Here is a 26,690-nt window from a genome sequence, read left to right as displayed (position 1 = left end):
GGAAATCGCACCAAGAGTCTTTACGGGGCCCTAACACCTTGTCGGTCTTCGCCGGTCGCCTCAGCCTCTCAGCTATGTTAGGCACGGCGATTAAATCCTTCAACTCAACCACGAAGTTGTACCTCGCCGGCCTCGCTCTTTCTCTGGCCGGGCGATCGCCTCCTGCTGGGCCCCGGGGCTGGGGCTTTCTGGCCTCGTAGGGGCGTCTCGCCTCCGTCTTCTTTCTTCCCATCGTGGTCTCATTGACCCTGACGGGTTGGGCTCGCGCCGGTCCCCTTGGGCGTGAGGGCACGGTGCTGGTGCGCTTCACACATACCTCCCCTTCAGAAGCAATATGCTCTACCGCCCTACGCCGTAGTTCAGCGAAAGTCCTAGGGCGGTTGCGGATGATGGATTCTCCAAAGGGGCCGGGGCATACGCCTTTCACAAATGCGTACACGATCATAGGCTCCTCTGTCGTACCAACCTTCACGACCTGGGCCTCGAAGCGATTGATATACTCCTTCAGGGTCTCCCCCTGATACTGCTTCACGTCAAACAGATCGTAGGAGACCGGCGGCGGGGCCTTGTTGGCTAAGTATTGTTCCCTGAACAATCGCGACAATTGGCGGAAAGATGTGATATGACCCTCTGGGAGGCTAATGAACCAGTCCATAGCCATCCCGGTCAGGGTGCTCATGAAGAGCTTGCACTTGGCAGCATCAGAACCGCCTATCAGGACCATCTGTGTGTGAAATGAAGCAAGGTGCGTCTCTGGGTCCTCCATCCCGGTGAAGATCACCTTGGGTCCCGCGAACGTGTTCGGGATCGCTGCGTCTAGGATTTCCTGCGAGAAAGGAGTGGAAAACTCCCTTGGTGGGGAATGGTTTTCCATCTCGTCATGTCCAGGCCGCCTCCAATCATTTCTCAGGCCCTGGCACAACTCCTCATTCACACGGTGGAGCTCTTCGTTCCGCTCATGCGAGGCGTCAAGGTCTGCCTGCATGCGTTCCTGTTCCATTTTCGAATCCGCCATGTCTTGCTGCAGCCCCTCATTATCTCCAGGACCTGCTGCATGGATAGTTCTGCTGGGGCTGCGCGTGCTGTGCTTCGTCTGGTGGGGGCCATTGTCACTCCAACCTCCTTCAACGTTACTGTAACTTGGTAGATTTCCTCGAACTTGTGATGGGACTGATGTTTTATATCGGCCCCACGGTGGGCGCCAAATGTTCCGTCCGGTTGACCGGGACATCTTCGTGCGCGACCTCAACCGTCAACTAGGGACTCCTTCCCACTGATTGCCTGTGGATTCCTGCAAAAAAGAGGACAAAGAGGCGCCCTAGCGGCCGTTGGCACTCCGACGCTCAAGTCAGCCAGCAAGAAATACCAAAACTGTTCACCTCCGTCTCTGAGCACCGCGTATGGTACTCTGAAGGTGGTAAGAAATAACTGTGTACTGTGTATCTGTGTTCTCTCTCTCAGGCAAAGATATTCCCCAGTCCCTTGTTCGTAACTAATGAAGCACGAGCAAGCAACTAGAGAGCTCTGGTAAATTTGCAGAAAGTTCGAACCCCTTTTCCAACATTCTCTGCTCTATTTAAACTACCCAAGCATTTAAAGCGCCTTAAAGCGCTTTTAATCACAAACGTAACGCACTCATTAAAGCGTTTAATTAGAAAACGTAGCGCATTTAAGACGTTGAAACGCTCGGGAGCCATTATAGTACCTGAATGCTCGAAAGGGAAACCGTATTGAATGACTTTTAATTACCTGGCACCTGACTAAGGGGTGTTTCTATTCTGGCATGGCTGTCGTACACGTGGAGGGCCTCACGACACCATGACCCCATCTGGGGGCGTTTCTGCGTGTGAGTCCTCCTGCTTGGGAGTGCTACTGCGCTAGGGGTGACTTTTTGGGTGCCAACACATGCCCCCAAGTATCTAGTCACTTACTTTGAGAGCGTATCTGCCTTCCTCTCGTACCCTGCACCCGGTGCCCCTGGGCGTGACCTTCCTCTTGAGTCGTATCTGTCCCACAGGCGTCTCTGGGGCGGCAGGAGCACTTCACGAGTCAGGCTGCCCTACACTGGTACTATTACTATGGCCTTGAAGCCACCTTTTCCTTCTCTTTATTGCTGCCCCGTGCTATCGGGACCTGAGGCCTCCCCACGGCGTCACTCCCTCCATGGTCTTTCCTACTCATGGGTATCGGGGAACCACACCGTGATTGCCTTGCTTTAGCACTGTTTGATCTGGCGACGCCCTGGTTGGGCGACGCCTTTACCTAGGCGACGCCTTGCCTTGGCGACGCTTCCTCTTGGCGTCTCTCCACCTAGGCGACGCCTTGCGTTGACTTTGACTCCACAGCTGTTGACTTTGACTTTGACTTAGTCAACACCCAGATACGGGACGGTACAAGTACGATGCGCCGTCGAAAGTGGGTCAGGGGCACAGTAGGAGTCAGGACTCAGTCGAATGACTGAACGTCCCATCAGCCATACAAGAAGCGCCACGTGGATGGCACCGGCGAAACCTCGAAGCTTTTCGCTGCCCTCAGGAGTCGACCAGGGCCAAGGTCAAAGTCAATGCCAAGGTAAAGACGAAGCCTTAGGCGACGCCAGCATGAGACGCCTGAGGCGTCGCCAGGAAAGACGCAAAGGGCGACGCCAGCGTGAGACGTCAGCATGAGACGTTGCGGGCGTCGCCAACCCAAGTATCAGTAGCGTCGCCGATACCCGCAGGCAGGAAAGACTGTGGAGGGAGACGAAGTCGAAGAAAGCAGAGCTAGTTAGCGGCGTCGCCTCCCCGATACCCACAGGTAGGAAAGATTGTGGAGGGAGACGAGATCGCCAAACGCCAGTGAATCACTGGCAGGGTTGCTCCCCGATACCTATGGGAAGGAAAGACCATGGAGGGAACGAACCCCCCCCCCCCCAGAACACTCGGCGTTTTAGACACCCGGGGACGATACGGCACTGCTGTACCAGGCCTCTCCTTAGGCGTGGGCGCCGGGCGTTAAGAATCAAGGGACGGATCGCTTGGTGTTAGAGACACCCCATGGACGATACGGCCCCATTAGACAAGCCTCTCCATGGGCGTAGGCATCGACGCGTAACGAGTATAGTACAGGCAAAACAACTGAAGCACGTGAAGTCAAAGGACGGAAGTAAAACCACACATGCGGAATTATATATCGCAAAGACACGAAGGTAATCATACAAAAACCCAGAGTTGTAACAAGCGCGCAGACAGTTCAAAGAATCACAAGTTCAACAGAAAGAGTCAAAAATAGAGGTAAAGAGTAAAAGGAATAAAGCTTGAAAGGTAAAGGTGGCGAGTGAGAGACAGCGGTTCAGTCATCCAAGTCCATGGGCACGACCCTCCCATCGACGACATGGTGTGTGGGGTCGCAGTTTGAAATATTGATGCCAGGGTTCTCGCAGGACGCCTGAGTCAAAGCCTCTTGGAAGCCCTCTTCAAACGCCCCCGCCATCTCCCAGTCAATTCTTGGACCTCCCCCTCCCTACCCTCGTAGGCCAGTTTCAGCAAAGATTGGGAAGTTTCCTCCTTGAGCCCCTAGTTTTGTTTCTCCTCTTTCAACGCTCCCACCTCTTGTCTCAGTTTGCGGAGAGCCTCCCTCCCCTTGATAGCGTTTCGAGCTTGGGTGCGCCACTTGAGTGCCACCGCCAGGAATGCCCCCATATAATAAGGCATGCCTCCCCCCTTCTGAGGATCAGTCGGCGACATTCCTTCGGTGAAACCCTGCGTCAACTCCCTATGAATGGGGCGAGGAATTCGGGGTTTACGAGAAGTCGAGGCAGGGACTGATGCAGGAGGGGCGGAGCCCGAGGCCTCAGCGGCGTCGCGATGCGGCAACGGTGAGAGCGGGGGAACCGAGTCAATCCTTTCTTCTTGTTCCTCGTGGGCTGGTGGAGGTGGAGGTGATGTGGCACTTGGAGGATCGTCCCTGAGAGAGCTCCCACCACCGGGAGACGCGGCTGATGAGGCAGGAAGGCCCGTAGCCCTCCTCTTATGGGAAACCAGGGCAGTGCCCGAGTCTTCACTGTCAGAGTCTACTTCCAGCACCCTTTTTCCTTTGTTAGGGCGTGCTGGGGCAGGGGTCGACGCCATGGCTAATGGAACAGCGACAATGGGAGGAGGAGAAGCAGATGGTGGAGGAGTCGGCAGGGAAGCGACGGTGGGCACGTCAGAGGCAGCGGCGTCTCCACCCTCTTTGGCAGATTTTGTGTTCTTCAAAAATTTGGCAAGAGCGAGTCGCCTCGAAGAAGTCATCACTGAACCTGCAGCAGAGAAGAATAGCAGAGCAAAGATTAATTCAGATAAAGCAGAAGGGGAGTTTTATAGCCAGACACGCGCAGATAACCACAAGGGTTCAAGCAAGCAAGTGAATCCGTATAACCACAACAGCTAATGCAGTATAAATAATCAAGGGCAGATACCAAAGTAGGTAGAGAGCCCATGGGCGTTGAATTCATTTGCGATGAGCTTGGCAGTATCGAAGACTACCCCAAGCCCCGCCAAGGCTTTGCACATGTCCCGATCAGCGGAGGCGAGCTGATCCAAAGCCAGGGCCTTCATGGTTATGGGCTTATCCGTCCAGTATAGGGGAAAGCCTTCTAGGGCGGTAGGATCGCGCTTGGTCACACGTACTTTGAAGAACTTCCCTTTCCATCCTTTGAACGAATTTTGGAAGAGCGTGAGGATGATGCGCCCGGCGACGCCAGAAAAGCTCATCCATAGGCTCTTCCCTTGTTTCTTTACCTCGAAAAAATGAAGAAAAACGTCCCCGGAAGAGGGGACACCCAGATATCCGCAGAGGATCTGAAACCCCCTTACGAAGGCCCAGCTGTTGGGGTGGAGCTGGGCTGGGGCGGTGTTTATCTCTGTGAGCAGTTCCCTCTCGAAGGAAGTAAGAGGCAGACGCAGGCCCACTCTCTTGAGCACCATTTGGTAAAGGAAGAAGAAGGGGCTTCCCCAGTGTCCCTTAAGTCCACACAAACGGGTATCCCAGGTCTCACCCGGCATACCAGGACGTGGGAGTCGTGAGTTTTATGGAAGGCGTTGAAATTGTAAAGCGCGGGGTCCCCCCTATGGGCCTCCACGTCCTCAACAGAGTTTAGGGTGGAGCATTCGTCGAGGAGATCGTCGGGGGCCCAGTCATACTCACCTTTATAGTAAGACTTAGGGAGCGGAGGAGGCGCGACGGTCTTAGTTTTCACCATTGATGCAAGAGCTGAAGAACAAAAGAGGAAAGAAAGGGTTCAGAGAAAAAGGGGTTTGGAGAAGAAAAGGGGAAAAAATGGAGGAATCCTAGGAGAACCCTACCCACACGAGAGAAAAGAGGAACGAGAGGAACGAAGAAGCACAAGAACGATATCTAAAGAAATGCAGTAACATGGACAGTCCCAGGCAGTTCATGCAGTAAAGGGAATCATCAAGGACAGGAAAAACCGTACCTTTGGGGGTTGAAGGGCGTGGAGAGCGGAAGCACGAAAGGGCAGGGGTCGCGAGAGAAGGGATTCGAAGAAGATGAACAGTGAGGAAAAGCAGAGAAAGTGGATGTAACAGTGGTTCCAAGCGCGGGGTTTGGGTAACTTAAACGTTACACTTGCAACTCAAGGAGCGTTAATTGGGGACCGTGCGATGGTGCCGCGTGTCAAAGGATGGGGCGCTCAAGGGGAGCGCAAGAGGTTCTCAAGGATGATCGCGTGATGAGCCACGTGGCACGAGATTAAGCATGGCCCCAAAAAGCGTTGATTTCCCCGCTTTAGAGGATGTCCAATCAGCCATTAAGAGCACCCCTAGGGTTCGGAGAGTGTCATGTCAATGTTTTCAAGGTTGCTACGTCATCAAGAATGACACGTCACCGGGTGCCACGTGGATGGCGTGGGCGAAGCCTTAGTCTTTCCGCTGAAGACCAGTCATCAGCTTAAGACTGGGGGGCTTGTGTACCGTCCCGTACCCGGGCGTTGACAAAGTCAAGGTCAAAGTCAATGTAAAGGTCAAAGTCAACGTGAGGCGTCGCCTAGGTGGAGGTGACGCCAAATACAGGCCTCGCCAAGAGAAAGCGTCGCCAAGGTAAGGCGTCGCCTAGCAGGACGTCGCCAGGATAGGGCGCCGCCCAACTGGGTGTCACCAAGATGGAATGACTCAAGGGCAAGGTGACCACAGCGCTGCTCCCCGGTACCCATGGGTAGGAAAGACCATGGAGGGGGCGACGCCGTGGGAAGGCCCCAAACCCTGGATAACCAGGGAACAGTAATAAAGAGAAGAGAAAGGTGGCTTCAAGGCCATAGAAATAGCGCCAGTATAGAGCAACCTGCCTCGTGAAGTGCCCCTGCCGTCCAGAAACGCCCTTGGGATAGATACGACCCAGGAGAGGGGTCACGCCCGGGGGCAGCCAGGCACAGGGCGCGAGAGGAAGGTAGATACGCTCTCACAGTGAGTGACTAGAGGCTTGGGGGCATGAGTTGGCACCCAAAAAGTCACCCCTTGCGCAGTTGCACTCCCAGGTAAGAGGACTCATGCGAGGAAACACCCTCAGAAAGGGTAACGGTGCTGTGAGGCCCTCCACGTGTACAGCAGCCAAGTCAGGATGGAAATGCCACGTTGCCAGGTGTGAGGTAATTAAGGTTATTTAACACATTTTCCGTTTCGAGCGTTTAAGGTACTGTAAATGCTCCCGCACGTTTCGAACGTCTTAAATGCGCTGAGCGTTTTATAATTAAATGCGCTTTAAGGCGCTTTGAATACAGGAAGAGCTTAAATAGCGCCTTGAATGTTGGGAACGGGGTTGGAACTTTTGGCAAATTTTCCAGAGACACTCTAGTTGCTTGCTCGAGCCTTGAGGTTACGCACAAGGGACTAGGGAAAGATTGTTTGTCAGAAGGAGAATATACACACAATACACAATCCATTTTCAAGACCTTCAGAGTGCCAAACGCGGTGCTCAGAGACGGAGGTGCACAGTTTTTGGTGTTTCTTGCTGGCTGACTTGAGTGTCGGAGTGCAAACGGCCGCTAGGGCGCCCTTTTTGTCCTCTTTTTGCAGGAATCCACAGGTAACCAATGGGAAGGAGTCCCTAGCTGAAGATTAAGGTCGCGCACGAAGACGTCCCAGTCAACCGGACGGAACAGACACCATGGTCAGATCAAGCTCGGGGTATTGGCAAGCGACTTGCTCCAGGGCGGCGTCGAACCCGGCGGCAAGGACTTGGGCGGAGCTTTGCTCGAGCTCTTCGATTTGTTTCTTCAGCTCGTCAGTTCGTTTCTTCAGCTCTTCAGTTTCCCCGCGAGCTTGAGCAAGGTCTTCAGCAACCTTTTTGCATTCGTTCCGCACCTGGGCCAGCTCTGCAGCAATCTTCTTGTTTTCCTCTTGAGCTTTGGCGAGCTCAGCCATGGTGTCGTCCCTCGCCTTCTCGACCTTCCCGAGGACTTCCCGATCTGCCGACCTTTTTTCAAGGTTTTCCACCTTGGTCGCATCTGCTTTCATTGCAGCCTCCAAGTTGGCCACCTTGAGCCTGTAATGTACAAGCTTGCTCTCCAGCTCGATTTTCTCTTGGGCTTGGAGGTGCAGTTTTTGGCGCAGATCGGAAGCCTCCTTGCGCGCGCCCCTTAGCTCAGCGCTCATGGCGTCCTCCAATCTTGAATGATCGATCTCTGCCACCATCAGATTGCAAGAAAGCTTCTCTGCCTCCATCCTTATCAGGCGGTTTGCCTCCTTAAGCGCCGCATTCTCGTCTTGAAGCTTCTTGCTCGAGTTCTTCACAACCTTCGTTATGATCGAGGGGAGATCCTCTGCCATCATCTTCAGTTTGGCTGTGAAGGGCCCCCAGATCTCTTCGATGGAGGGGGGAAGGCTTGCAATTGTTGCTAGTGGAGGTGCTGGAGGAGCTTGGTGCTGACTTTCACCACCACCCTCTTGAGTCTGTAGAGCAAGGGGGGCTTCTTGGCGTGGTTGTGAAGTGGGAGATTCGGTTATGAGTATTGGAGAGTTGTGAGCACCCTCATCTCCACCTGGTGCGGCCCCAGCAATAGAGGTGGTTGAAGGAGGACCCTCTCCAGCAGATACGAACGGCGTGGAGGCGCTTGGAGGGTTCTCTATGAAATTGGGGTCGCTGCTTTCAACCGCAGGGGGTAAGACAGCCAAGGGTGTTGCTTGGACTGGTTGTGCTGGAGCTGGAGGTGAGGGCGGTGTTGGAGCTGGGGGTGAAGGCGGTGTTGGACTTGGGAGTGCAAGTGGCGAGGAGGGAGCCACCCTTGTCCTCTTGGTAACGAGGACATCCTCGGTGGTCTCTTCATCCTCTTCATCCTCTTGTACCACTTGAGGAGTTTTCCTCTTTGGCTTCCTCAAGACAAGTTTTTTTCTTTGGGGGGCGGGTAGTGTCTCCGAAGGAGTTGGACCTTGAGGAGGAGTTCTGCCCTGGGCAGCGGCGATCTCCACCACCGAGTTGGGCACGGTTTGGGAACCTGTCGCCAACTTGTGAGTTCGGGCGATCGCCCTCAATTCAGCCAGTTTACCTTTTCCCAGCATGTTATCTGCACAAGGTAAAGAATAGGTGAGCAATTAAAACAGAAGCAGAAAATACAAGCATGTCTGTACAGGGATAATACAAGCAGCACATAGGTTAATAATAGAATGCCAAAGTAGAACGGAAAAAATACCAAGTTGGTGTTAAATTTGATGGTGAGGTGGGGCTTACCGATGTGGGCTTCGAGTTGACCCTCGAGGAATTCGAAGGTGATTATTGAGGAAGTAGGAAAGTTAATGTGGGCATCAGCCACCCTCTTCCAGAAAAGGCAGAGGTCCTTGTCCAACTCACCCATGTTGTCAGGACTTCTTGGCCTTCTGAAGTTTTCTTTGGAGTCCTTGCTCCCCTTGTTTACCCAATACAAGGGGAAGCCATCGAGCAGCGAGGGGTCTTGATCGTTTTGACGTACTTGGACAAACTTTCCTTTCCAGTCTTTGTAGGATTGCTGGAAGATTGAGAGGATCGATCTCCCAGCAATCCCGTTTAAGCTCACCCAGGGGCGGTCTCCGGGATTCTTGGCCTCGAACAAGAAAAGGAAAACATCTACCGAGGCCGGTAGTCCCAAGTGCGCGCACATGATTTGAAATGCCCTCACGAATGCCCAGCTGTTGGGATGGAGCTGGGCAGCGGCAATGTTGAGCTCGGTTAGTAGCTATCGTTCAAAGCGGGTGAAGGGAAACCTGAGTTTCACCTTCTTGAATAAAATGGTGTAAACGAAGCAGAACAACTCGTCATCGTTCCCCTTGTCATCCGCGCAGATTGGCACATCAGGAGGGCAAGGCAGCACCATTAACTTATCGTCGTGCTCCTTGTGGAACGAGAGGTTGGGTTCGTCCCCTTTCTTCAACCGTAGCACCGCCAACGCAGAGTTTACTGAAGAGGTCTCCTTCAGCAAAGTTGGGGTGGCCCACGGGTAGAGTTTCTTATAGTCTTGTGTAAGAATGGAGGCTCCTCCGGCAACTGGTGGAGTTGCCTGAGCGGGGTTGGCATGAGAAGTTGTAGGCCTCTCAGCCTGGGTAGAAGGAGCACCAGATGCTCGTGGTGGGTTACGCGCTGGTGGAGGATTTGCCCCAGGAGCAACCCCACGCGCTTGGGGTGGAGGGTTTCGCGATGAAGGAGAAGGGTTCGCGGTGGATTTCGCGTGAGCCATCGCAGGAACTGCAAAGGAAAAGGAAAGGGATGAACAAAGATTACAGAGAACGACTCGATTGAGGACGAAGAAAGAAGAACGAACGAACAAGAGTTCGTTGGGATGAACGTGATAGAAGACGAAGCCCTAAGTTACGAGAAGGGAGAAAAGGAAAAAACAACCCACAACGTATGCACCAGACAGATAATGGATGATGCGAATCGGTCAAAATGCAACAAGTATCAATAGAAGGCGTAAAAGAGTTACCTTTTGGTGATCGGATGAGCGTTGAAGAGAGTTGGAGATTGAGAGAGTTGAGAAGCTTCGTGGGTTCGCAGAGAAAAACTTAGAGTGTTTGAAAATGCAGAAAGGTGATGGAACAGTGGAAGTGCAGGGGGTTTTAGGGGGGTTTCGAACGTTTTCGGAAGCGCAAACGACAGCTGAAGATGACCGTTGATGAAGCCACGTGTCGAGCGATTGGAAAAAGGGGTTTGGTGGAGCGTCAGAAAAGCAGAGGGTACGAACGTTTGGAATTCCGTGTCAGCGCCACGTGGATCGACGGTGATGTGACCTCTTAGTCTTTTCGCTGGACAAGTCTCCGCTTAAGACTGGGGGGCTTGTGTACCGACCAGGTAGATGGGAGTGATGACGTAGCAACAAGCGGTAATATAGGCGTGTTGAATGGAACGCCTGGCTGACAAAAGGGAAGGAAATCGGGAAGTTTGTGTAGTTGCCAATCGTTAAGTTGGCGTGCTCCGATCTTTAGCATATCTAAATCGGCGGTCACCAGGCTTGTGTTGTAGTCGCCGTATGCGAGCTTAGGCGACCAAGTGATCAGAAACCACCGAGAGGGGGACATCGCCAAAAGATCAGGAAAGCTTGTTCAAGGCTTTCAAAGGGCACGAGTACGAAGGATGGAGTGATCAGATGATCATTCCCTAGCCAGAGGTTGAGGCCAGGGAACAGTTTACCAGAACATGCACGATGAGCAAGTAATGCAGATTGTGATCGCGGCAGGCGAGACCACAGAGAAGGTGCGCATGGTGACACCCCGTGCTCGCCACTAGAAGAAGATCGCGCTCCAAGGCAGCTATGCACCGAGTTGCTCCTCACTTGAGTAACTTAGTCGAACAGCCTGAAGAGTAGAAGTGACGCTCAAGCAGAGGACGTTCCAGATGGTGACACGTGTACAGCTGGATGCGAGCCACGTGTCCAGAAGTGTAACCGTCAGGAGAGAGAAATTGCACAGGTATATAAGGGATTCTAACGAACTTCTGAGGTACGCGCGTTTAGAACACTTCTTTACGCTTTGAGAATACCTGAGTACGCTGAGAGAGTTTTTGCACGGTTCCTTGAGTTTCTAGCTTTTGTCTCTTAGAGTTTTGGTGGTTCCGTCACTGACTTGAGCGTCGGAGCGCGATCGGCCGCAGCGGCGCCACTCTGTCTTTTGCAGGTTCTTGAGGAGAATCGAGGTGTGAAGGACGGAAGCTAGCCTGGTGCAAAGTCGATCCAGAGGAAGATACCTTTGACGTGGCAAGGCTTTTGCGCTCTGGTCAACCGACAGGATCACTAAATGCTTTAAATGTATGGGTTATTGTCATACAGCTGCAAATTGTCCTTCTAAACGAAGTATGTACATGCATGAGGGCATTGTAGTTAGTGAGCATGATTCGGATTCTCCTAAGCATTCTGATCCTGCCGGCAACTTGAACGTGGGTGAATCGCTTCGTAACACTTTCTGCCCTGTCTTCGCGACTGCGTCTCCTGAAGAATCACCTTCTGAACTCTCTCTCTCAGATGTCTTCAAAGTGTGACCTGCAAAATACACAGACGGCGCCTCTAGCGGCCGTTTGCACTCCGACGATCAAGTTAGTTCAACAGAACCACCAGAAACTGGAAACTTAGTAAAAATGTGTGTGTGAGAAAAACTTGCACTCTGTTTTTTCTCTCCCCTTCACTCTCACTCTGATTCTGCCTTTTATCTCTCTTTCCCTGCTTCTGGGCATAACAGAATTCTGTTATGCTTTTCTGGCATGTGTCAGAACCCTGTCGTGCTTTTCAGAGAAAGCGTACCTTCAGAATCAGCAATGGGGAGCGTGAGAGTCTGCGCATGTCTGCGCTTGGCTGCGCCTGTCTGTACCTTTAGCGGTACGGAGTGCTCTTTTGTCTGGACCGCACCCCTCTCAGATGGTGACACGTGGAGGCCTGCAACTCACATCTAACCACACACGTGTCACTTACTGGAAGGGCTCTAGCGCCTCTCTTTGTCCGCCTAAGCTACGCCCTTGCGGAGTAACTTAGGATGCTTCTCTTATCTAGGTAAATTGCACACTCTTAGGAGTGGTCGTCGGGTGTGGCTGGTCTAGGCGCACTCACCGAACGTTACTCTCTGTGTAGGCGACTTACCCTTCTGGATGACACGCACGTAATGGGTTGAGGGAATCACCAATCACTGACCGGCTTACTAGTTCCCTCAGGCCACTCTCGTGCATGATTCCTTGAGGTGTGCTCATGCGAGGTCCATGCGTAACGCTCTCGCTGGGAACCTTAGTCCCAGTTTAACTGCGTGTAACACGAGACCCCGATGACAATACACCCGATGACTGATCAGTGTTTATTCGCTACTCGCGCTCTGCCTCCAGGCGCGAGTCTGGGAACTGGTCTGCTGGTGGTCACTTGGCTACTGACCACCGATCACCATTCTGGGTGATCTATCCCCCGACCTCTCTGCCGCCTGATCTGTCGGTGGTAACTTGGTTACTGACCACCGATCACCTCTCTTGGCGATCGTCCCCCTACCTCTCTGCCACCTGGTCCACGTGTCACCCTGCGAGCGGTCCACGTGGTTCTCTGATGCTGACGTCATCGACTACCGATGACCGATCGGATCACATTCATTGCATTCTCATGCATCTAATGAGGAAGAGAGCGAATGTCCACTTGAAGGGGATTTGTTAGTTGTGAGAAGACTTCTTGGACGAGTTTCACAACCTTTTGATGAAAGTCAAAGGGAAAATATTTTCCATACAAGATGTCTTATTCAAAACAACATTTGCTCTTTGATAGTGGATGGGGGTAGTTGTGCAAATGTGGCTAGTACAAGAGTAGTAGATAAGCTTGGATTGCCTACTATCTCTCATACAAAGCCCTACAAATTACAATCGCTTAGTGAGGTAGGAGAAATAGTTGTTAATAAACAAGTCCTCATCCATTTCTCAATTGGAAAATACAAAGATGAGGTATTATGTGATGTTGTGCCCATGGAAGCCACTCATGTTCTTTTGGGAAGGCCTTGGCAATTTGATAGAAAGTTTTACATGATCGCTTTACCAACAAACTATCTTTTGAATTCCATGGTCACAAGGTTACTTTAAAATCTCTCTCTCCAAGAGAAGTCCATGAGGACCAAGTTATCATGAAGAAAAAGAGGGAGAGTGAAAAAGATAAAAAAGATAAAAAAGATAAGAGTTCTAAGCCTACACTCCTTTGTCTAGGCGTGAAATTGAAAGGGAAATAGTGGCTCATCATCATCTTTTTTTAGCCATCCCTAGAACTTTTAAGGTAGAAGCACTTGTTGATAGTCCTCATTGCTTGGAAAATTTGGTAGAAGAGTTTCAAGATGTGTTTCAAGATCCTCCAAATGGACTTCCACCTTTGAGAGGGATTGAGCACCAAATTGATTTGATATCGGGCTCTTCTTTACCAAACCGTCCAGCATATAGGACCAATCCAAGTGAAACCAAGGAAATTCGCCAACAAGTTGATGCTTTGATTGAGAAAGGGTGGGTTCAAGATAACATGAGTCCTTGTGCTATGCCTATCATCTTAGTGCCAAAAAAGGATGGCACATGGCGAATGTGTTCGGATTGTAGGGCCATCAATAACATCACAATTAAGTATAGGCATCCTGATCCTGCCTGTTGACCAAAACGTTGGAACTTGCCTCGTCAATGGATCGACGTGTGCACCGCTTCTACCTCCGTCCTTCGTCACGATCCACCTCAAGAACCTGCAAAAGAACAGAGCGGCGCCGCTGCGGCCGATCGCACTCCAACGCCCAAGTCAGTGACTGAACCACCAAATACTTCAAGAGTAACACTCAAGAACTCTCAAGGAACCGTGAACCAGTTCTCTCTCTCTTACAGTATGCTCACGAACTCGCAAGCGTAAAGAAGACAATCTGAACGTGCGTACCTCAGAAGTTCGTTGGGAAACCCTTTTATACCTGGTCACTTTCTCTCTCCTGGCAGTTACGCACCTGGACACGTGGCTCGCATCCAGTCGTACACGTGCCATCATCTGGAGCCTCCTTGACTTGGGCGCTGCTTCTGAATCTCTCTTGGCTAAGTTACTTATGCATGGTACTGCCCAGTGCATAGCTAACTTGGAGCGCGATCTCTACTGGGATTGGCGAGCTAGGGTGCCTTCGTACACCTTCCCTGTGGTCTCGCCGGCCGCCTTCATAATCTGCACCACCTTCATCTTCGGCGATGTGCTTGCTCCGGCGATCTCCAATCACTTGGTCGCCTGAGTTTACAACTGGCGACTTCATCTTTGACCCGGTGATCGCCGGTTTTGGTATGCTGAAGATCGGAGCACGCCAACTTCGTAACTGGCGACTACACGAGCCCCCCGACTTCCTTCCCTTCTGCCAACCTGGCGTCTTGTCAACACGCCTATACTGTAGCTGGATGCCACGTCATCACTTCCGACTACCAGGGTGGTACACATCCCATCCCTAGACTAGATGATTTGTTGGATGAATTACATGGTTCAAAAATCTTTTCAAAGATTGATCTTAAAAGCGGCTACAATCAAATCCGTATCAAACCGGGTGATGAATGGAAGACGGCTTTTAAGACCAACTTTGGTTTATATGAGTGGTTAGTTATGCCTTTTGGTCTAACTAATGCACCAAGTACCTTCATGCGCCTCATGCATCATGTTCTTAGACCATTCATTGGTAAGTTTGTTGTTGTTTACTTTGTTGTTGTTGTTGTTGTTGTTTACTTTGCTTATCTTTGGGTGACCATAGGTTGCATGTTAGGCAAGTTTTAGAAACCCTTAGGAAGGAACATTTGTATGCTAATATTGCTAAATGTATGTTTGCTCTTGATCATATAGAATTCCTAGGGTTTGTTGTGAGTTGCAAAGGGGTCCATGTGGACAAAACAAAGGTGATGGCCATTCAAAATTGGCCTACACTAAAATCTTTAAATGAGGTCCGAAGTTTTCATGGACTTGCTTCTTTCTATAGAAGATTTGTCCCAAACTTTGGTACCATTGCCGCACCACTCAATGACATAGTGAAAAAGGATGTGGTCTTTCAATGGGGAGAAGCACAACAAAAAGCTTTTGAAACTTTGAAAGAAAAATTGACTAATGCTCCCATCTTGGCCCTTCCTAATTTCACTAAGACATTTGAGATTGAGTGTGATGCTGCTAGCATAGGTATTGGGGCTGTTCTCCTTCAAGAGGGTCACCCCATAGCCTATTTTAGTGAGAAATTGAAGGGAAGTCATCTCAATTATTCCACTTATGATAAAGAATTATATGCACTTGTTAGGGCTTTGTTCACTTGGCAACACTATCTTTTTCCCAAAGAGTTTGTGATACATAGTGATCATGAATCTCTTAAATATTTGAAAAGCCAAAACAAGCTTAACAAGAGGCATGCTAAGTGGGTGGAATTCATTGAGCAATTTCCTTATGTGATCAAACACAAGCAAGGCAAAGTAAACATTGTGGCGGATGCTCTTTCTAGAAGATACACTTTGCTAAATCTTTTAAGCTCTCAATATCTTGGTTTTGATCACATTAAGGAACTTTATCATGATGAGCTTGATTTTTCTCTCATCTATCAAGAGTGTCTTAAGGGAGGACACAAAGACTTTTTTATACAAAATGGCTTTCATTTTAAAGGAAAATGTCTTTGTGTTCCTCAATGCTCTATTAGATTATCTCTTGTTAGAGAAGCTCATGAGGGGGGTTTAATGGGACATTTTGGGGTTGCTAAAACTTTGGATGTGTTGCATGAACATTTTTTTTGGCCTCATATGCATAAACATGTTCATAGTTTGTGTAATAAGTGCATAGCTTGCCGCAAAGCTAAGTCTAAGATGCATCCCCATGGTCTATATACTCCTCTTCCTATCCTTTCAATGCCTTGGTTAGATATATCTATGGATTTCATCTTAGGCTTACCCAAGACATCAAAGGGAAAGGACTCCATTTTTGTGGTAGTGGATCGTTTTTCAAAGATGGCTCACTTTATTCCTTGCCACAAAGTGGATGATGCATGCCACATTGCAAACCTCTTCTTCCAAGAAGTGGTTCGCTTGCATGGGATCCCTAGATCTATAGTGTCCGATAGAGATCCCAAGTTCTTGAGTCACTTTTGGAAGACCTTGTGGGGCAAGCTTGGGACTAAGCTTTTATTTTCTACCACTTGCCACCCACAAACTGATGGTCAAACCGAAGTGGTGAATAGAACTTTGGGACAACTATTGAGATGTTTTATTTCGGGGAATCCTAGAGTGTCGGAGAATTTACTACCCCATGTTGAGTTTGCATATAATCGTGTAGTAAATTCTACCACCTCACATTCTCCTTTTGAGGTTGCCTATGGGTTTAATCCCCTAACACCTCTTGATCTTCTTCCTATTCCCCTTCTTGGAGATGTCTTGTGCAAAGATGGGGATGAAAAGGCTTCTTTTGTGAAAACTTTGCATAAAGACATCAAGAAGAGAATTGAGAAGAAGGTTGGCAAGTATGCTGAACTTGCCAATAAAAGGAGAAAAGCATTGTTGTTTGATGAGGGTGATTGGGTTTGGCTTCACTTGAGGAAGGATCGTTTTTCTACTCAAAGGAAGTCCAAACTAATGCCTCGAGGGGATGGACCTTTCCAAATCCTCAAGAGGATTAATGACAATGCTTATGAGTTAGATATGCCTGATACATTCTTAGGTAGTCATACTTTTAATGTTAGCGATCTAACTCCTTTTTCTGTAGGTCTCCAGAATTCGTGGACGAATTCTCTCCAACTCGGGGAGTATGAGGGAGATCAAGCTCAAGTGGACATGGAGGCCAATCAACAAGATCAAGAAGAGGTAGAGGCGCAAATAGAAGATGCCCATGGAGGTCAAAGCCCACCTCAAAGGCTTACAAGAAGCATGTTCAAAGCTTTAGGAGCTAGGGGACAATTATTTTCTCTTTTTGTAATTTCTTTGGTTGAAGGTGCTTAGAGGGAAACATTAGAAACCTCTATTGTTATAGAATCTTTTAGGCTTTAGTTAGGAGCTTTAGGAGGGGGGGTGTGTTAGTAGATAGGTGTAGGAGTAGAATAGGAGGTGCCAAAGTCAAGGAAGAGGTCACACCTTCTTCATGCATTGTTTTAGGCGCCGATTCTAGTAGCTTTTAGGAGGGAGTTTTTGAATTTGTGTAGCTTGCATTTCAGCACCTTAGGCTATAAATAGAGGTGCTCCCTTTTTATTTTTTAGATTTGAATTTAGAGAAAAGAAACTATACTCAATTTTTGAGAGAGCATTGGAGAGCTTTTGAGCCTTCTTCTCTAGTCTTATCTTGAAGGATCCATGGTGTCCTCAAGTGGCGGCACCACACTCATCTAGGAGCAACCATCCTTCTAGTGGCGTGATCATCCAACCTTACATCTATCTTCATGAGCATTCTTCTCTCCTTCCTTCCTCCTCTTTCAATTGTTCTTGTTTTGAGCTTGATTCCTTAAATTTCTGTTCGGTGATCTTGCTGATTTGTAAATTTTTGGTTCGGCCTTTTTATATTTCTGTCCATTCATCTTGTTCCTTTGCTTTTCTTGCTCATATGTTCGGTTCATTTCAGTTCTTAAGTAATATGTTCGGTGCATTTGCCTTTTCTTCCACTTTAATCGGTTCAATTTGACTATAAATGGAACTTCCATATGAGTTTGGATTTGGTGCTAGTTTTGGTGAGTTCTTGACTTAGAACATTGATCCAATTCTAAGAAAAAGTGCCTAACTATTGTCCAACTCAAGTTGATTCCTAAGAAGGTCAAGAATCATTCTTGATCCTGCCTGTTGACCAGAACGCTGGAACCTGCCTCGTCAAAGGATCGACGTGTGCACCGCTTCAAACCTCCGTCCTTCTTCAAGATCCACCTCAAGAACCTGCAAAAGAACAGAGCGACGCCGCTGCGGCCGATCGCACTCCAACGCCCAAGTCAGTGACCGAACCACCAAATACTAAGAGCAAAAACACTCAAGAAATCTCAAGGAACCGTGCAATGTTCTCTCTCACAGTATGCTCCAGAACTCGCAAGCGTAAAGAGTATAATCTGAACGTGCGTACCTCAGAAAGTTCGTTGAGAACTCTTATATACCTGGTCACTTTCTCTCTCCTGGCAGTTACAGACCTGGACACGTGGCTCGCATCCAGTCGTACACGTGCCATCATCTGGAGCCTCCTTGACTTGGGCGCTGCTTCTGACTCTCTTTTTGACTAAGTTATTTATGCATGGTACTGCCCAGTGCATAGCTAACTTGGGAGCGCGATCTCTACTGGAACTGGCGAGTTAGGGTGCTCTCGTACACCTTCCCTGTGGTCTCGCCGGCCGCCTTCATAATCTGCACCACCTTTATCTTCGGCGATGTGCTTGCTCTGGCGATCTCCAATCGCTTGGTCGCCTGAGTTTACATCTGGCGACTTCACCTTCAACTGGGCGATCGCCTGGTATGCTGAAGATCGGAACACGCCAACTTAATAACTGGCGACTACACGAACCCCCCGACTTCCTCCTCTTCTGCCACCCTGGCGCCTTGTCAACATGCCTATACTGTAGCTTGGTGCCACGTCATCACTTCCGACTACCAGGACGGTACACAAGCCCCCCAGTCTTAAGCGAAGACTTGTCCAGCGAAAAGACTGAAAGAGTCACGTCAACAACGACCTACGTGGCACTGACGCAGAATTCCAAGCGGTTGTACTTTCTGCTTCTCTGACGCTCCACCAAACCCCTCACCCATCGCTCGACACGTGGCTTCATCAACGGTTACCTTCAGTTACCGTTTGCGCTTCCCAAACCCATTTCGAAAAACCCTTAAACCCATTTTCACTCCACTGTTCCATCACTTCTCTTCGTATTCGCAAACGCTCTAACTTCCTTCTGCAAAAAAGCTCTCAGCGTTCTCCAATATTTTGAATCACCAGCATCCTTCATCGTCTTCCTGATCATCAAAAGGTACCTCCTTTCCTTCTTCTGCTGGTTTTTCCTGCATTTTAACTGATTCGCATCATCCTGTAACTGTCTGGTGCATACGTTGTGGGTTATTTTTGCGATTTCTCCTTCTTCGTAACTTAGGGCTCTGTCAACATCACAACGAACCTTCGTTCGTTCGTTTTTCACCTTCCTTCCATGATCGAGTCAGCCTCTGTGACCCCTGATCATTTTTCCTTTTCTTCTTCCTTTGCAGCTGCAACAATGACTCGCTCAAAGATCACCCCAAATCCTCCTCCTTCATCACGAAACCCCTCTTCACAAGCACACGACCCACCGCGAGTACGTGGCGCTTCTTCTACTCAGGCTGAGAGGCCTGCACCTTCCCGCCCCAACCTGGCCCAGGCTACTCCGCCTGTCACCGGAGGAGCCTCCGTCCCCCCACCAGACTTCAAAAAGCTATACCCCTGGGCCAACTCGACCCTGTTGGGAGAAACATCTTCCGTTAACATTGCGGGGGCAGTTCTGCGACTGACGAAGGGGGATGAGCTTCACTAATCATTCCACAAGGAGCACGATGAGAAGATGGCAGTGCTACCTTGCCCCCCTGGCCTACCAGTTTGTGCTGACGACAAGGCAAACACCGGTGGAGCCTTCTGTTTCGTCTACACAACCCTATTCAAGAAGGTGAAACTCAGGTTTCCCTTCACCCGCTTTGAGAGGGAGCTTCTCACTGAGCTCAACATCGCCGCCGCCCAGCTTCATCCCAACAGCTAGGCGTTCGTGCGAGCGTTCCAAGTGATGTGCGACCATCTGGGTTTGCCAGCGTCTGTAGACGTATTTTTATTTCTCTTCGAAGCCAAGCATCCAGGAGACCGCCTGTGGGTAAGCTTGAATGGGATTGCTGGGAGATCAATCCTCTCCATTTTCCAGCAATCCTATAAAGACTGGAAGGGCAAATTTGTCCAGATACGCCCCAACGAGAAAGACGCGTCGCTGCTCGACGTTTTCCCCTTGTATTGGGTAAACAAGGGGAACAAGGAGTCCAAAAGCTGCTTCAGGAGACCCAGAAGTCCTAATAGCATGGGCGCTTTGGACAGAGATCTCTGTTTTTTCTGGAAGAGTGTGGCAGACGCCAACATCACCTTCCTCACCACCACACTTATCTGCTTCGAGTTCTTTGAGGACCAACTCGAAATTCGAATAGGTTAGAACGCTTGAGCTTTTGTTTTAATACTTACTTCTGTTAACTGTTTCTGGGCGTCTTGTGCGTTGTGCGCAAGACTTTGGTTTTATTTTTCTGCACCCCCTATCTGCTTTGCTGTTGCATGCTGCCTTATGCATTTATCTTTTCTCTGAACTAACCCATGCATTCTTGCTCTATGCAGATAACATGTTGGGCCAGGGCTAGCTTGCTGAATTAAGGACGCTCGCCCGACTCCACGGGTTGGCAACGAGTTCCCAAACAGTGCCAAATTCTGTGGTGGAGATCGCCGCCGCACAGGGCCGATCGCCACCCAAGGGCCCAGCACCTTCCGATGTCCAACCCGCCGCTCAACGCAAGAAACTTGTCCTCAAAAGACCCAAGAGGAAAACCCCCCAGGTAGTCCACGAAGAGGAGGAGGAAGACGACGAGGCCACTGAAGATGGCCTTGTTACGAAGAGGAAGAGGGTGGCACCTTCTTCACCATCCGCACCACCCCCTCTTCCAGCATCAACACCACCATCCACACCTGCCCCTCCTCCATCATTGCCACCTCCACCAGCTCCTGCTTCACCAGTCCAAGCCATTCCATTGGCATCCGCGCCACCTGCGGTTTAGGCCCCCCGAGCGCCTCCACACCTTGTGCAATAGTTGGAGGGGATCCTCCTTCAAATGCCTCAGCCACAGACGTTGCTCCAATCGGGGATGAGGTTGCCCATGCCTCTCCAATTCTGATTACCGAATCCCCGACGTCGCCACCACGCCCAGAAGCGCCTACTGAAGAACCAACTAAAGAAGGTGGCGACGAAAACCAACAACAGGCCCACCAAGCGCCTCTACAAGCAGCAAACCTCCCTCTTGAAGTCACGAGGATGTGGGAGCCTTTATCTGCCAAGCTGAAGACGATAGCAGAAGACATCCCCGCCATCATAACTAGAGCTGTGGAGAGCTCCACCAGGAAGCTCCAGGACGACCTCTTCAACCTTAGAACTGAGAACAGCACCATGAGGGTTGAGGTGGAGAAGTTGTCCTTCAATCTGACACTCGCGGAGATTGAACACTCCCGAGTAGAAGATGCGATGAGCACCGAGCTCCGGTTGGCGCGCAAGGAGGCCACCGATCTTCGCCACAAGGTGCAGCTTCTGGCTCAAGAGAAGATTGAGCTGGAAAGCAAGATTGTGCCTTATCGCGTTAAGGTGGCTGACCTAGAAGCCTTGATAAAAACTGATGCCGCCAAGGTGAAGAAACTGGAGTAGAGGTCCGCTGATCGGGAGATCTTCCTTGGTAAGGTGGAGAAGGTGAGGGACGACGCCATGGCTGAGCTTGCCGAGGCCAACAAAGAGAAGGGGAAGATCACTGCTGAATTGGGCCAAGTGCAAGCGGAATCCAAGAAGGTTGCTGAAGACCTTCTCCAGGCTCAAGAAAACAACGAAAAACTCAAGAAGCAAGTCGAAGAGCTGGAGCAGCAAAATAAGGGGCTGAAGGAACAAACTGAAGGGCTCCAGAAACAGATTGAAGAACTTAACATGAGTTCTGCCCAAATTCTGGCTGCTGGATTCGCGGCTGCACGGGAACAGTTTGCATGCTTGTTCCCCGATCTGGATCTCAGCATGGTGTCCCTAAACAACGAGGTGGTGGATGGGAAGGTGGTTCCCGTCGAAGACTGATCAATTTCCCCTCATCCACCGCCTTTATGCTTTTTCTTTGTTATGCAATTGTAATGAACTTTCTTCTTTTTCTATTTACGTACCCCGAACTGATATTTACTTAATGAAATTGCCTTTGCATTTCCTCTTGTAACTTCCTTGGCTGTTTTAACTTCCCTTGCGCAATTTACTTCAGAGAAATGACTTAGTAATTTTGTAGGCACGATCTTGTACTTAACTGTTTCGAACCATTTCAGCTTCAAACAATAATCACATTAACAACTCGTAATCTTAAGGCAATTAACCTTAGCGCGAAATTACTCTTCAAGCAACGAACTTCAACTCAACCACTGGCTTAAAACATTTCTTCACCCGATCTGCTTCATCAAAACGGGTCTTTAACTTTCTCGCCACTGTTTGAACTTTTCCCGGTCGCCAAAGACTCTTGGCGATATCAGCTTCTTTTTGGCTTCATGCGTTGGCCATTGCTCTTTTATCTGGGGGTAGAGGCGCCTTTCGGATCCTTCTCTACCTTCCTGAACTTCAGAACAAAAGGCTAGGCGTTCTCTTCGAACCTACCTTAGCCACCTTCCAAACTTCGTCCACCCTTAACACCGTACCTGAACTCGTTCGAGACGAGAAGGATTTTATCTTGCCTGAACTCGCTCATAGGCGAGAAGGTCTTTTACTTGCCTGAACTCGCTCATAGGCGAGAAGGTCTTTTACTTGCCTCTACATTACCCCGGGGGTTACATCTTCTCGCCCCCAGAAACACTGAGGACTTTTCACTGGTGCCTCTACATTGCCCCAGGGGTTACATCTCCTCGCCCCCAGAAACACTAAGGACTTTTCGTTCTTCCTCGCCTGCACTCGCTCGACGGCGAGGAGGTCTTTAACTCGCCTCAGGACGCGCGAGGGCGTTGAGGTCTTTTAGCTGGTGCCTCCGATCGCCGAAAGACGATGAGGACTTTAACTTTAACTTGTGCCTCCAATCGCCGAAAGACGATGAGGACCTAAAACTTTAACTGGTGCCTCCGATCGCCGAAAGACGATGAGGACTTAAAACTTTTACTGGTGCCTCCGATCGCCGAAGGACGATGAGGACTTAAAACTTTTACTGGTGCCTCCGATCGCCGAAAGACGATGAGGACTTAAAACTTTTTAGAAAGCATGCAATATATCTTTAACTTGCCTTAAGCCACATACAAGCGACAAGGTCTTTCTTCAAAACTTTCTGAAAACAACAGGCACGCAATCTAAAACAACTTGTACTTCGAAAACTTCTCTTTATTGGGTGGCCTCATTAAAAACCCTCCTTAGGGAAAAAAGAGTGCCCCCTTCAAACTGTTTTAACAGAGACACTGTAATATAACTTCGTGTTTGTCTTTACTTACAAGGCTTCTTAACTGTAATACAACTTCAGGTGCGTGGCGTTCCAAGTGCGAGGAATTGCCCCTCCTTCCAATGTCTCTAAGCGGTAGGCGCCGTTCCCGAGCGCCTCGGTTATTCTGAACGGCCCCGTCCACTTGGGCGACAGTTTATTCTCCATCTCGTACTGGTGGGCTTTCCTCATCACCAGGTCGCCTTCTCTAAACTGTCTTGGCATCACCTTCGAGTTGTATCTTCGTTCAATCCTTCTCTTCACCGCTTCAGCCTTCAATCTCGCCTCTTCCCTGACCTCATCCAGTAGATCCAGGTTCAGCCTTCTCTCTTCATTCGAGTCTTCCTCTACAACGTTCTGGAATCTCGGCGAGCTCTCCTGGATCTCTACTGGAATCATTGCATCACACCCATAGACCAAGCTGAACGGGGTCTCATGGGTTCCTGACTGCTCGGTGGTGTGGTACGCCCAGACTATACGGGGTACCTCCTCAGCCCAGCTTCCTTTGGCTCTCTCTAGTCTTCTCTTCAAACCTCTCAGCAACACCCGATTAGCTGACTCCACCTGGCCATTCGTCTGAGGGTGCTTGACGGATGCAAGCACTTGTTGAATTCCCACCCCTTCGCACAGCTTCTTCAACAAGTGGCTTGCAAACTGAGTCCCATTGTTTGACACCAGGCGCTTGGGCACTCCAAACCGGCACACAATATTCTTCCACACGAACCCTTCGATCTTGTGTGCGGTGATCTGGGCCACTGGCTCTGCTTCGATCCACTTGGTGAAATACTCAATCGCCACCACCAAGTACTTCATCTGCCTGATCGCCAGCGGGAATGGTCCCAGGATGTCGATTCCCCAAGTATGAAACGGCCAAGGGCTGTAGATCGACTTCAACTCCTCGGGAGGCGCCTTGTGCCAATCGGCGTGCTGTTGGCATTGTTTGCAACATTGGGCATACTTCCTGCAGTCTTCTCTCATCGATGGCCAGTAGTACCCTGCACGGAGAGTCCTCGCGGCCAGAGCTCGACCCCCGACGTGGCTTCCGCATATGCCTTCGTGGAGCTCTGCCATGATTCTCGTGCACTTCTCGCCATGTACGCACTCCAGGAGTGGGTGAGTGAACCCAAACCTGTACAGATCGCCATCAATCAATGTGTACTTGCTAGAATTTTTCTTTACCTTCCTAGCCTCTGTCGGGTCCAGTGGGAGAAGGCCGTCTGCCAGGCACGGCTTGTACTGTGTTATCCAGGTGTCTGGCTCATGGATAGCGCAGACCTGCGTCATTTTCACCTTCTCTCCTCGACATGCTCTAATTCTCGGCGATCTCAAAGTCTCTTGCGTCAGGGACTTATGACTTCTTGCTGCTTTCTCCGTCGACTTGCTTATCTGAAGAACCAGGTGATCTGCTACAAATGCTCTCGGCGTCTTCAGAGTTTCTTGAATCACCGTCCTCTGTCTACCCCCCTTGCCTGAACTGACGAGCTTAGCCAACAAGTCAGCTCGGGCATTCTGCTCCCTGGGCACATGCACCACTTCAAAGGAGGCAAAGGAACTCTTCAATTCCTGCACATACTCCAAATAAGCCGCCATTTGTGGATCTTTAGCCTGGAACTCGCCTGTTACTTGCCCTGTGACTAGCAGCGAGTCACTCTTAGCCATTAGCACCCTGGCTCCCATCTCTTTGGCCAGCAAAATCCCGGCGATTAGCGCCTCATATTCTGCTTGATTGTTACTGGCTTTGAAGGCAAATCTCAAAGATTGTTCGATTAGCACGCCGTTGGGTCCTTCCAAAATGACTCCAGCGCCGCTACCCTGCTGGTTCGACGATCCATCCACCAAGAGTCCCCAACGGAAGTCGTCCCCTTCAACTCGTGTCGCCTCAGACGAGAGCTTGACCACGAAATCCGCAAAGATTTGCCCCTTGATCGGGCCTCGGGGCTCATATTTAATATCAAACTCTGACAATTCTACTGCCCACTTCACCATCCTTCCTGCGACGTCAGGCTTCTTCAAGACCTTCTGGATGGGCAGGTCAGTCATCACCAGTATGGTGAAGCTATGGAAATAGTGGCGCAACCTCCTCGCCGAAAATACCACAGCCAGCGCAGCCTTTTCCAGGGCCTGATATCTCGTTTCGGGGCCCTGCAACACCTTACTCACAAAATAAATAGGCTTCTGGGCCTGATCTTGATCCTGGGCGAGCACCGCACTCACCGCCCTCTCAGTTACAGCAAAATACAACCTGAGAGGGGTTCCCACCAGCGGTTTGCACAAGACCGGCGGGTTCGCCAGATATTCCTTCAGCTTGACGAAGGCTTCCTCGCACTCCTTCGTCCAAACAAACTTGTTATTGCGCCTCAAGCACTGAAAATAGGGATGGCCCTTTTCTCCGCTAGCTGACTCGAAGCGAGACAGGGCTGCCATCCGACCTGTTAGCTGTTGAACTTCCTTCACCGTAGCTGGGCTCCTCATCGCCAAGATGGCGGCACACTTATCAGGGTTGGCCTCTATGCCTCTTTCAGTCAGGAGGAAACCCAAAAACTTTCCAGCCTCCACGCCGAAAATGCATTTCTCTGGATTAAGCTTTAATCTTAACTTGGCGATCGTCGTGAACAATTCTTCCAAGTCTGCAACGTGCTTGCTTTTTTCTGGCGAGGTCACGACCATGTCATGGACGTACGCAACACAAAACTTGACATGATTCAAAAATTAAAAGACACAACACAAATTGTAACAAGTGGAAGGAAGCTTAAGGTAAACTCTAGGAAGGATAATGCCATTCCAAAAGAGCAACCATACTCATAAGAATTATGAATGCCATAAACCTTTCCACAAACACTTGGAGCAAAAGAAAAACAGCAAGAATACTCAATTAAAATTCTAAAACAGAAACTTAAATTGCAAGAAATTAAAAAGAGCTCTTGAAATAAAGTGCACACAACTCAACAATTAAACAAGAATGAACCTAAGACTCATGATACCACATGATGTGATTCCAATAGCCACATAGAACAAGATTCTTGACACTTTGAGGAATCACCTTGAGCTGGAAAATATAGAGGCACTTTCTTAGAAGTTGGATCATGGTTCTAAGTCAAGAACTCACCAATAACAAGTACCAATTCCCAAACTCATTTGGATGAACCAAATATTGTCAAATTGAATCAACAAAGGAAACATAAAATGAATTGACCGAACAGAATTATGCAAGAACACATATGAACCGAACATAAAAGGAATTGAAAACAAAAACAGAACAAAGGTGCTGGAAAATTGGAATAGCCGAACCAAAACAAATCAAAAACACAAGGCAACATGAACAATTGAAAAAGAAGAAAGGAAGGAGAAGAGAATGCTCATGAAGATGGAAGAATGGTTGGATGATCACGCCACTAGAAGTATGGATGCTCCTAGATGAGTGTGCAAGCCGCCACTTGAGGAAACCATGGTCCTTCAAGATAAGACTAGAGTAGAAGCTCAAAGCTCTCCAAATGCTCACTCCAATTTTGAGTATAGTTTCTTTAGATAAATTCAAATCTGAATTTTACAAAGAGAGCACCTCTATTTATAGCCTAAGGTGCTGAAATGTAAGC

General features: G+C 49.6%; 1 protein-coding gene across 1 annotated transcript; it reads right to left on the bottom strand.

Moving 5' to 3' along the window:
* Positions 1 to 3,554: 3,554 nt before the first annotated feature.
* On the bottom strand, positions 3,555 to 8,824 carry LOC137825087 (uncharacterized). The gene is made up of 4 exons (XM_068630761.1): positions 8,701 to 8,824; positions 7,338 to 8,536; positions 4,439 to 4,571; positions 3,555 to 4,279 (listed from the first exon to the last, which is right to left on the bottom strand). Exons 1-4 carry the CDS (start codon positions 8,822 to 8,824, stop codon positions 3,555 to 3,557), a joined length of 2,181 nt encoding a protein of 726 aa, XP_068486862.1.
* Between the last annotated feature and the right edge of the window lie 17,866 nt (positions 8,825 to 26,690).

Source organism: Phaseolus vulgaris, chromosome 8 (genome assembly GCF_000499845.2).
Source record: "Phaseolus vulgaris cultivar G19833 chromosome 8, P. vulgaris v2.0, whole genome shotgun sequence".
NCBI lineage: Eukaryota > Viridiplantae > Streptophyta > Magnoliopsida > Fabales > Fabaceae > Phaseolus > Phaseolus vulgaris.
Note: the sequence above shows the minus strand (reverse complement) of the source record. Positions and strands in the feature narration are given on the sequence as shown.

Excerpts from the sequence above, each read along its gene's own strand:
- LOC137825087 (XM_068630761.1), bottom strand. The coding sequence starts at position 8,824 with ATGGGTGAGTTGGACAAGGACCTCTGCCTTTTCTGGAAGAGGGTGGCT. Across the intron at positions 8,537-8,700 it reads TCAACTCGAAGCCCACATCG|ATAACATGCTGGGAAAAGGT; the intron begins GTAAGCCCCACC and ends TACCTTGTGCAG. Across the intron at positions 4,280-4,438 it reads TGGGCTCTCTACCTACTTTG|GTTCAGTGATGACTTCTTCG; the intron begins GTATCTGCCCTT and ends TCTCTGCTGCAG.